Source organism: Ciona intestinalis, chromosome 9 (genome assembly GCF_000224145.3).
Source record: "Ciona intestinalis chromosome 9, KH, whole genome shotgun sequence".
Taxonomy (NCBI): Eukaryota; Metazoa; Chordata; class Ascidiacea; order Phlebobranchia; family Cionidae; genus Ciona; species Ciona intestinalis.
The window spans coordinates 4,955,797-4,966,892 of NC_020174.2; the positions used below are offsets into that span (position 1 = coordinate 4,955,797).

Below are 11,096 nucleotides of genomic sequence, written 5' to 3' on the forward strand. Positions count from 1 at the left end.
GAGAAACAATCAATGTAGTATTTTCCTTTACACACATTGGGAAATTTTGTGTAATAAAATTTGAATAAACATAACTTGTTTTATCCCAGCATGGTAACGACAGTTGTTCTGTTTCATACCCCTTGTGCATGCTTACAAGTTACCAAACATCTGTATGTAACTTTGTGGGTAAATTAAATTACCGTGTATATATAACTATCCCTATGTATAATACCATTCTAACTTCCGAATAAAGGGTGCAGGAGGCACACATAAATGCCATGGAAAGGAGGCCTACAGCTCCATGAGGGCTATGGCCTAATACAATATATAATAAATGTATAGCGTCTGATCAATATAAACATTTATTCTACACAAGCAAACTAGTGTGCAAAGGGACCTGTGATATAAGCAACAGTTGGCCCACTATATTCACACATACCAGGAACTTACCACTTTTGCTGAACTGCCCCAAAACCAGTTACCTTTTGGACCAGGCCATTGGCTGTTGAGATTTTTGCGCACTGTGTAAAATCGCTTCAAGCTGTTAAATATTGGCAGTAATAATTTTATCTAAATAATATTTTAATGGTTTCAAAGATTTTTACATTATGCCTGCTAGCAGAAGTAACATAGTAGGTTTATATCATATGATTAATTGTACTAAGTTGGATTGAAAAATTGAAATGACATATTCACCTTGTGAAAACAGATGGTAACAGGAACACTGCAAATGCACAAACAGTTGCGTACACTGCATATTGTAGGTAAAACAACAACATCTTAACTACTTGATGTAAAAGATTAATTTACCTGCGCAAACAAAATGTTTAAAGCTTTAGGTTTTTAAATCTGATAATATAACATGTAAACAATAATTTGTTATTAAAGCCTAGTATATGGCAGACCTAGAAAAACTTACACACCAAAAACTATACTTAATTCTGCAGATACAATGTACATATACATACAACCGCCAACATGGTTTGGTTAATCATTAAAGGAAAGATTTGACAATATTGTGAGTGAGGTAGCAGTTGTATTTTCAATGTAGGTGAAAGTTAAAGCAGTGAAACTTGGTATACGCAACAATGAAAATAATCAACACATGCAAGTGGTGTACAACACTTTAAAACTTGGTGTGACTGTGATAAATTCTGTGAACCTGACCCTATGATGGGCATAAAGATGGGCGATTTTCGAAACGAAATAACATAGTTAACAATCATTTAACTTGATTTTTGTCAATTTTGTAGCACTTAATCAGGATGAAAAATGTTTTATTGCAAAGAGAATAATCCAACATTATTAGATCCGAATCATGGCTGGATTCATAGAACATATTACACAGATCAAAGATTGGTGATATAGGTTAATTTTTTTGTACATGTAAGATGTAAATATAAATATATATATACACCATTTATTGGCACTGTGTCTGTTGTGTGATATTTGGCATTAAGAAGTATGAACCCGTGGAACAGCTATTAACATTTAACTAACCATTTTCAATGTGCATATAAAGATATACAGAAAATAATTAATTTGAATGCAAATGTAAAAGAACGAATCAAAAACTTCTTAAAGTTAAAAACTTACAAAAAATATATATGAAAAAAATGCATACGAAAAAGTCTAAAAACAACAATTAGTTTAAAGGCTTAAAGTAAAAATATCAATTAAAAACAAATTTGAGGTTTATAATAGGATAAAGAAAAAAGTTATTGATGCTTATGACTGATTAAAACAATGATATTTAAAATGCACAGATTTTTAAAATGTTAAGGATCTGGTTCCATAAAAACGTAACAGACAAAAATTAAGTCCAACCAATTGTTTGATACAACATATATATTTCGCCTAAATGGCACCGTCAGTTCCTTATTTAAATAGAATCCTAATTTTTGGACTTGATTTTTGTGCCATTTAGTCAAAAATATTATTAATTTTTATAATTCACAAAATTTGCATTGATTTTTAATATCTGCGCTCAATGTTCAAGTAGAGGCCACTTGTTGTTTTATAAATCATATCCGCTGAACGCTTGATCGTTCTAGTCAAATCTGGTTTAATCTGGAATTGCCTTAACACCTGAGCAACCGCAATTTTCATCTTGTTCATCGCAAATTTTTGCCCGATGCAGTTTCTGAAAAATATAAACAGAATGTTATAATTTTCATTTTTATAACTTATCAATATCTATTTTTTTATATAAGCAATATCTAATTATTACAATTTAGAATTCATCTTACAAGATTTGAATATGTTTCTAAAATATTATTAATTTAATTGTAGGGGTCAAGCCCTAAAACAACTATTCTTATTAATTGTTCAGGTGTGATTATTCTGACTTTTGTTACAGTAACTGAAGCTAAAATACAGTTATGTCTATTTAATATTATATGTAACTTAGTTCTGCCCTTTTCTTTAAGCAATTCCCTTCTACTTCAACCTAAAAACCTCCCCCCCCCCAAAACCCTGAATGTCTTAACTAATGTGAATTGAATGTCATTGAAACAGAAAAACAGTTGTTGTCTTGCTTACCTTGGGCCAGCAGAGAAAGGTACATAAGCATAACTATTCATGCTTTTCATGTTATCCTGCGTGAACCGACTTGGATCAAATATATGAGGATCCTTCCAAAACTCCTCGTGATGATGTAATGCATAAATATGTAGAACCACATTGGTGTCTATCGTTAAAGCAATAGTTAGGATCTGGTGCTACGAGAACGTAACAGACAAAAATCAAGTCCAATCAATTGTTTAATAAAAAAAGTATTCTGTCTAAATGGGATTGTTGATCTATTATTCAAATAGAATCCTATTTACAATGTCAGATTCATGGCATTTATTACAGTTATAATTGTAACTGGTGTTTATTACAACATAAACCTAGTTACAATAATGAACTTTATGTCCGCTGCTGTGGCACAGTAGTTTAACTGCTTGCGTATAGACCAGAGAATACAGGGTTAAAGCTTGCAACTAACACGGAAAAGACAGCTAACAAATGCTCAAATGCAGTAGGAAGTAATAGGTTATTCGGACTGGCTGAATACGCAAAAGTTTACTTTTAAATCTCCCTACCTTTCACAATGGTCTTCCCATCAACTTCAATATCTTTGTTAAGTTTACGGAAAATGATTGGAACTGGTGGATATTGGCGCAAACTTTCTTTGATGCATAATGTAAGGTGAGGGAGGTTGGACAGATCATTCCTGACAATAGAAGAACATCAGTTTTATTTATCTCTTTCAATACAATAGGGGAGATCAAATTCTTTTATCTTTTAACGGCTCATATAGTATGAAAAACGTGGTGAATTTTTTATTGTTATGACATCAAATACATCAGAAATACACTATGTTTTTTTCATACCGGATAGGGCCTTTAAAGATTGTTTACATTGTGCCTGGTAGCAAAAGTAACAGAATAAGAGTAACAGATATTAGATTACTTAAAACAGCGCAGAGAACGGAATTAGCAACAAAACGGCGGTCGTTAAACTACGCTATGTAAACTACTTAAGTAAAAGTGTCAAATAAAAGTGTGGCAGCTGAACCAACAATACAGAATAAAGCTAAGCAAAAATTTGCAGGTCTCGTAGCTTAAATTAAAGTCTCTCACATTCAAGGAAATTTAATCTTAAAACTATATTTAAAAAAATTAATACATAATACCAACCATTCTATATCAGTACGGTCAGCCATAACTTTCTCAATCTCTTTAAAGCATTTTTCCTGATGTTCAGGGTGCATGGCTAAGCAATAAAATGTCCATGAAATTCCACTAGCAGTTGTATCATGGCCCTCAAACATAAAAGTGTCAACTTCGGCGCGAATCTCAGAATCTGACAACCCCTTTCCATCACTGTCCTGTTTATAAGTTGCATTCTTTCAATATTAAGGTGATGTCCTAACCATACATGTTAAAACCTTGCTTGTGAATGTTAGACGTTAGACGAACTTATATGGCTTGACTACAAAACAAAAAGCAAATATTTTTTCAAAACTTACCCTTGCTTTCAACAGTGTGTCAAGAAAATCAAAATATTTCCGTGTTTCATTGTGTGCAGGTTGCTCACTGTCGCATTTTCTACGATTGATAACTGATTCGGAAAACTTATGCACATCATCACAAAGTTTCAGATACTTGCGACCTTCCTTTCTAAAATAAAACAAAGTCGATTCTTTTTCATTTGTCAATGTTGAGATTTAATCACAACTTTTTTCTGTTTTATTACTTAATTTTTATTACAGAACATTAGTTTCCAAGACTAGTTTACTGTAATGAGTGTAATTGTATGGTTTACAATTCAAACAACACAAGAATGCTGGGTTGAAGAAATATAGTGTTTTGCCACATAACATACTCATTCACACAATAGTTGTAACATTAAGCCACTTTTATTAAAAAAAAGATTATAAATATGTATATTAAAATACATTTACATACGTTACATTATAAATTGGGTCAATTCGATTCAAAATATTCAAGTTCCTTTGCCTTCTCACAATTGTTTCAGATAACTCGTATATCTTTGCAACATAATCATTTGTAGAGCTGTAATGAAATATATTAATAGTTCAATAATTCAACCTCAAACTCTAGTTAGGCCAGTGTAAGGGACAAACACCACAATGGTTGTAGCATCATTTTTCAATTCTGGTATTTTTAATAGGTGTCAGCACATTAATCGTATTTTACCCTTTGATTATGCAGTGTTATCGCACTAAGACTAGAAGAATGTTGTTTTTAGTAATGTTTAGTATTGTGATTAGGGAAGATCTTCACAGGCTACAACATCTCGTGAGGTCCATACAGTAACACTCTTGGTGTTTGGGTAATGTGCCAACTCTGACCTAACCTTAGGACCCATGTTCGTCACACCTCACCAACATAGAATAGAAAATTAAATTGACAAGCTTACTTTTCATCTTGGCAGTTAGATTGATAAGACATTAAGCACCTAAGAGTTGTATCTAATGTCATAAGGCTTGCATAATGAAATATTTCAACCTTGGCAACTTTATTGTCAGATGTTTTGCTTAACCAATTTTCCTGTGGAGTAAAACAATCCATAAGTCGTATGATACACAACAAACATTATCAGTTTTGTAAATATTATTATATAGAAATTTATTGGGCATTAATTTCTACATGTAAACAAAAAAATTAAAGCATGAGTAAACTTATACTACCTAAGAGACAAAATAAATTACATTTCTTTCATTCATTTATACTTGAACTGACATTTGATTTTAAACAAATACTCATACTGGGGTCTTTTTACATGAAGAGGCATTTTATAAACCTTTATTGTAATAAAACTTATAGCCCAACAAAACAAGCTTACCACCATAACATGAGCACTTTCATTCATAGTTTTTACGTAAGGTTTAAGAACTTCAAAATGAAATGATGGAGTGAGCAACCTTCGATGACGCAACCAAACCTTGTCCTCCAAAACCAACAGTCCATGTCCTAACAACAAAATTAACTAAACAAAAACAACCTAACCAGAACTGTGGGTAGTGGGCATGTCTCTAGTCCAAATGTTGCAGGTACAAGGCCCTACGTTGCTTAAAAATAATCAAAGTATGCAATGCTACTTGAACAAGTCGTTCTATTTAAACAACCAAAATGACAAAGGAGCAAATGTACTTTCCCCCTTCCATGCCATGCATTCCCATGCTAGTCTTACAGGTAAATACGTGTAATAGCGTAAATAAAATTAAAGTTTAATAAAGTAATATTAATACATTACATACCCAACCATTCAAACAGTAACTTGTAAGCCCTTTTTAATTTTGGAACATCTGCAGCTGTGTGAATATAAAAATAATTTATAAATAATAAGATGTACATGTAATATAACGTGTTGTGGGCCTATATTACATACAAGCGTACATTTAATGAGTAACTAATAAAATAGGCTACCTTCTTACAAAATGAAAAAGTGAACCTTGATGGATATTTATGATATTTTAATGTAACAAGGCTCCTGGATTATTTATACATACATAGCAAAACTTTATTGGATTTTTGGCATGTGTACACCTTGGACCTTAAACATGCTTACCTTGACTTTATAAAAGTTATGATTGCAACAAATACAATAACTATATGAACAATTGTTCAACATATTCTTACCTGAGCCACTAAGTATAGCTTTGGCAATGGTTGGGTGGTAAGTGTTTAAGGACTTAATGAAAGGTCCTAACTGAGTCCGAAAGCCATATGGATATTTCTTCATACAATCATTCATGTAGGTGAAGTAATACGAAGGGTCTGCACTCATTTTAAGCATCTATAAAAATAATATACAGCTATAATAATATTGTAGGTTGTAACAGTCACGCTTTTTATCCAAAACAAAATATTTCTTTCTTTTTTATCAATGTTTTAACAACTGTTGTTTTACCATTACTACCCGGCTTTTCGCTTTTGTCAACTCTCTTGTTCTTCGTTATCGTGACCGAAGAGAGGAAATAAATTTCATTCATTCAATCAATATGATAAGTTTTATTCGGGTAGTTTCAAAACAAATATGACAGATTGACAGCCTGTATGAATGCATAATACAATTTCTTTTCAAGTGTTTCAATTTAAAACTAAAGCCACCTTTATTGATAACTTACCACTGCGCCAAATGAACCCCATAACCAATGGCTTTCTGGCTCGGGCCAGTTTGACTTTAGGTATTTTGTTACAGTGTAAAATTCTTGTATGCTGAAATAAAAAGAGTAACTTTATGAATATATGGTTTATTCCAGTTAGGCCTATAGATTATTAAAGTTAAAAGATTCCTGGTGATCTACCAACTGTAAAGCATTTTCAACAAAAATAGGATCTTTTTAGATGAAATAAATTATTATATTTTACTTTTCCGAAATTGTTTATTATACTTTAAAATTTATAATCTTTATATTAATTGCATACGCAAGATTCAAAATAATTCTTATTTAAAATAAAACATTTAAACAGCAAATATTTACCTTCGAAACAGGGAATGTAGAATAAATAATGCCAGCAACGAAAATAAAGCATACACGGCATATTGTATGAACATAAACAACATTGTTTTAACCAGCAATCACTAAAAGTATGCAAACACTGATATATAAAAACAATTATTAATAGAAAACATACATAGATTAGAAACAAATATCAATAGAAAATTATATATAAATACAATATATTTCATTGACACATATTTTACATATCAGGCTAGTTTTTATATAAATTTTTTATGTAAATTCAGTGAAGAAAATGTAGTACAATTACAAATATAATATATATATATGTAATATCTTGATTCTAGCATAGACAAGGTAAAGAAATATTCTTATAATGTTTACAATGCTGCTCATACATTATGCGACCTTTGGTTTAATTAACTGCAATACTGCTGAAACTGAAAAGAAGAATTCTTTTTTAGCTCCACTTTATAACTTTACTGTCATACACTCATGTAGTCAATCAATCAGTTGTAATTTGTTTCTACGTTTCCTTTCATGACATGGCATGTCTGTCGTGAAAGATCACATTTGTAATTTGCTAATTATGATTATGGTGTAGCAAAAAATATCCCACAGCACACCACTGTTGATTATGGGTTTCTTGTATATTTGCATCATCTAAAACAGCTATCCTTATTCCTTCATCTCAAGTATATTAATGTGGGGTAAGATGGGACACTTTAGCAGATAATATCCAAATGCCCTGATCGTGTTTTAAACAAAGGACAACGGTCTATAGGAGTCGTGGGGTGGGGATATGGTTTATTATTCTTTCAATGTTCTATGTTTACTACCAAATAAGACGAGAAAATAAAATGAAAAAATGTCCCAACTTCCCCATCCTACTATATAAAGGTACTGGTCCACAAACGACTAAAACAACGGCGCAAATTATTAGAATATGAATTAATAAATCACACACCATTCTTACCTTTTCGATCTAAACTAAGCTGAGCAAAGCATATTCAAAGGTTAGCGTTACACCATAGCGTAAACCCAAAGTTAGTAAAGACCAAAGTTAGTATAAAGACCAAGTTTGGAAACGCATTGTAAAATAACAATAAAGTCTTGTTTTCAATTCCACTGCGCCTGTAACGTCATAGTCGCCACCATTTGACCCCACGGTTAACAACACGACATCGTACGGCCGACGTGCTGTACGTCCAACAACCACTAATTTTCAACTATGTCTGAATTACATTGACTAAACCTGAAAATGTCTGGAACTACCAGTTTAATGTATCTGTTTGGCGAAGCGGCAAAGTGGTTAGCGACCCTGACGCTAGCCTAGATTTGACAGGTTCGAGGCTTGACGCTGCTACTGTTGTGGGCATGTGTGTCCTTGAAACGCCAATAGCTTTAACGAAGTGGTCCCTTATGGGTTGTCAAAACCGTCAGCCATACATTACAACAACAAAAAGCACAAAAATATAATAACCGATAAATTTACATATAAGTGTGTATCTAAACTTTATGTCCGTTGCCGTGGCAAAGTTTTAAGGGCGCCGTTGTCCCGCTATGCAATGATGAACAAGTTACATCCATTCATTAAATGTTTTCATTCAAAATAGTTGCGAACATAGCGGGGATATAACGATACCGAATGAGTATAGATAGCACAATGCCAACTATTGAAGTTATAGAACAATTACACAAATAATACAAATGTTATTATAGTCGTTCCCAAGGAAATAACTCCGATGTGTAGACTGGTAAACAAACATGTAGAAGTCCCTCCACCACCTACATTAAAACAGCGATAAAAATAAGAATTTTAACGGTAGGATATACAGAATGGTTAAGATATTGAATACAGGCTCGATGCTGCTCATTGTGAGCGTAAGTGCCCTTGAGCAACTGACAGCAATTGCTGCACCATATAGTGGTCACTGATAGGTTTTCCAAACTGTCAGCCATATAGAAAAACAATTATTCACAAATGTTCATACGTGGTAACTTGTAAAGAGGCACGGGATATGAAACAGAACACCCGTGCTATAACGACTGACGGTGCACAAATTACATTCATTCATTTATCTAAAAGAGAACTTGATAGTGTACCTGCTGCTTTCGATGTTGTCGTTGTTGTTGTCCTTACCACGGTAGTAAGAGGCACACAACCGTACAAACTGTTTAACTCATAATTATCTTCTGTCGTCAGTACGTTCCTTTGGGTTATAATCGGTTGATTCGTTGCCCTATTCAATATAGTTGGGCTGCCGTTCTTGGTAAATGCATAGCCAGAGTAATGCATTATAGATTGTATGTCGTATGGTGAACCAAGTGAATTGATTGTCGTTCGTTTTTCAAAGTTAAAGAGTTTATCTAAAAATTAATTAAGATATATACTAATGAATCTATTCAAACGGGAATCAACATGAAAATGGCACCATGGTTAGGCGCTTGCGTCGTAACCCAAGGATACAGGGTTCGACGCCGCCACTCTTGTGGGTGCATGTGTCCTTAATGGGCAAGACATTTAACCGGCGCTGTGTCAAAGTGGTTACCGCTAGTTCAGAAATGACAGGTTCGAAGCTTGACGCTGCTAGATTATAACACACTTACCGTTTAAGATATTTTCCAAACGAATAGTTACATAGTCGTCTCTGTCCGGTCGAGACTGCTCATGCCAGAAACCAAGAGCATGCAAAAGCTCGTGTTGGACTATTCCACTATATTCGCATCCTGGCCCAATGGATAGTTCTTGTTTACCGCCCCTCCTTCCAATCAAGGACCTAAGAAATAAACAAAAAGTAAAAAAATACGTAATATAGTAGGGTGGGGGAAGATGGGGCACCTTTAGCACATAATATCCAAATGCCATGACCGTGTTTTAAACAATTAACAGCGGTCTGTGGGAGTCGTGAGGATACGGTTTAATAATTCGTTGAATGTTCTTTGTTTACCACCAAATGGGACGAGAAAATAGAATGAATAGGTGTCCCATCTTCCCCCACCCTTATACTGTACATATAAATGATCAGCTAAACAACTTATATTTACCAGCATCCTGTTCCAGGTATAACTTCAATAAAATCCACTTCTGTAGTTCTGTTTATAAAATCAATGCAAGTACTTCCTGATATAGCGGCGACTGCTTCATAAATTGCTGTATCCGCTATCGCAGCTTAATGAACAAAGAAGTTAGTCGAAGTGTCGGTTAGCAAAAAATCTTGCCGGAACAACCCAAAATACAAGCATATAACTTACATATATCATTCCTCGTGACGAAAGGTACTTTGATACGTCCATTAACTCTATTGGTCCATAGGTCCAACACATTTGTTACACCATTTTGCACGAAGTTTTTTGTCTTGCTGTATGCCTAAAATTAAATTAAACACTGGTTAATTTTTAATTTTGCCATAAATTGTGTAATTTTGCTGTTCAGGTAAAGGGGAGCCATGAGCCTAATGAAACTTTTATTGACTAGAATTGGCCCATAGTTACCTCTCGAGGCAACGGTTATTCAAGGCGTATTTTCATCGCATTTCATAAATTGGCAGCTTTAATCCAATCACCTTTCTAATCATCGGGATATTATGTTTATCAAACTTGATATCTCCTTCTATGAAACCACTCGATTTACATTCGCAACTGATCGGACAATCCCATTCATCGGTCTGGTGGCCAAGCGGTCCACAATCGTCCGTGCATTCCGCGGAATTGAACGAACATTTACTTTCAATACTATGTCCCGTACCTGTATTTACAGAATTATATAAACATATTCTCATTCGTCGCTACTCTAAAGAGCGTTTTCAATTGGTAAAAATACGATTAAGAAATACGAGACATTATGTTCTAACGGTATCTATCTTACCCCACACGATACATTTCGTTAATCGATACTTATAAAAATAACATCTATACAATGTTCGTTAGGTATCATACCTTTAGTGGGAGCAAATGTCAACAGCATATCCAAACACAGTAGCAAAGCGATGTAGCGTGCTCTCATTATAATGTATCCCCGCACGCTGCTGTGTCGATAGCTATAGCTTAGAATAAATTAAAACATTCAAGTTCCGAAACTTTTATATTCCAGCGTTCTTTGGTCACAAAAAATGTGACGTCATAAAGAAAACATTTT

General features: G+C 33.7%; 3 protein-coding genes across 7 annotated transcripts in view; all 3 read right to left on the bottom strand.

The window, feature by feature from the left end:
* LOC100181903 (cytochrome P450 4F4-like) overlaps positions 1-788 on the bottom strand; it is a 5,792-nt gene extending 5,004 nt beyond the window's left edge. For both annotated transcript variants that reach the window (XM_018813389.1, XM_009861435.2), the window contains exons 1-2: positions 679-788; positions 433-523 (exon numbers count right to left, since the gene is read on the bottom strand). In XM_018813389.1, coding sequence (XP_018668934.1) covers positions 433-523; positions 679-761 — 174 coding nt within the window. In that variant the 5' untranslated portion in view covers positions 762-788. The remainder of the gene's footprint in view (positions 1-432; positions 524-678) is intronic.
* Positions 789-998: 210 nt separating this feature from the next.
* LOC100184279 (cytochrome P450 4F4-like) lies at positions 999-8,138 on the bottom strand. Of its 3 annotated transcripts, none has more exons than XM_026836057.1 (13): positions 7,935-8,138; positions 6,980-7,080; positions 6,623-6,713; positions 6,135-6,291; positions 5,753-5,806; positions 5,338-5,465; positions 4,912-5,042; positions 4,437-4,544; positions 3,998-4,148; positions 3,666-3,856; positions 3,069-3,199; positions 2,524-2,671; positions 999-2,125 (listed from the first exon to the last, which is right to left on the bottom strand). In XM_026836057.1, the coding sequence occupies exons 2-13, from the start codon at positions 7,060-7,062 to the stop codon at positions 1,957-1,959; spliced, it is 1,542 nt and encodes a 513-aa protein (XP_026691858.1). In that variant the 5' UTR covers positions 7,063-7,080; positions 7,935-8,138; the 3' UTR covers positions 999-1,956. The 3 variants fall into 3 exon arrangements, with proteins under 3 accessions (XP_026691858.1, XP_026691859.1, XP_026691857.1); XM_026836058.1 differs by lacking the exon at positions 6,980-7,080 and adding an exon at positions 6,406-6,547 and having other exon boundaries at positions 7,935-8,137; XM_026836056.1 differs by lacking the exon at positions 7,935-8,138 and having other exon boundaries at positions 6,980-7,116.
* Positions 8,139-8,544: 406 nt separating this feature from the next.
* Positions 8,545-10,988, bottom strand: LOC100187374 (high choriolytic enzyme 1-like). 2 transcript variants are annotated; one of them, XM_002126788.4, is made up of 7 exons: positions 10,898-10,988; positions 10,525-10,706; positions 10,214-10,328; positions 10,007-10,130; positions 9,569-9,738; positions 9,065-9,328; positions 8,545-8,746 (listed from the first exon to the last, which is right to left on the bottom strand). In XM_002126788.4, the coding sequence occupies exons 1-7, from the start codon at positions 10,962-10,964 to the stop codon at positions 8,652-8,654; spliced, it is 1,017 nt and encodes a 338-aa protein (XP_002126824.2). In that variant the 5' UTR covers positions 10,965-10,988; the 3' UTR covers positions 8,545-8,651. The 2 variants fall into 2 exon arrangements, with proteins under 2 accessions (XP_002126824.2, XP_026691863.1); XM_026836062.1 differs by having other exon boundaries at positions 10,007-10,121; positions 10,199-10,328.
* Positions 10,989-11,096: the final 108 nt, after the last annotated feature.

What these genes read in the sequence shown, in the direction of transcription:
- LOC100184279 (XM_026836057.1), bottom strand. Translation starts at nt 7,062, where the DNA reads ATGTTGTTTATGTTCATACAATATGCCGTGTATGCTTTATTTTCGTTG. An exon ending in ACACACTGTTGAAAGCAAGG is followed by an intron (nt 3,857 to 3,997) that starts GTAAGTTTTGAA and finishes ACTTATAAACAG; the next exon opens with GACAGTGATGGAAAGGGGTT. An exon ending in GACCGTACTGATATAGAATG is followed by an intron (nt 3,200 to 3,665) that starts GTTGGTATTATG and finishes TTCTATTGTCAG; the next exon opens with GAATGATCTGTCCAACCTCC.
- LOC100187374 (XM_026836062.1), bottom strand. Translation starts at nt 10,964, where the DNA reads ATGAGAGCACGCTACATCGCTTTGCTACTGTGTTTGGATATGCTGTTG. An exon ending in TTTGGAAAATATCTTAAACG is followed by an intron (nt 9,329 to 9,568) that starts GTAAGTGTGTTA and finishes ATTAATTTTTAG; the next exon opens with ATAAACTCTTTAACTTTGAA. An exon ending in GACAACATCGAAAGCAGCAG is followed by an intron (nt 8,747 to 9,064) that starts GTACACTATCAA and finishes GTTTTAATGTAG; the next exon opens with GTGGTGGAGGGACTTCTACA.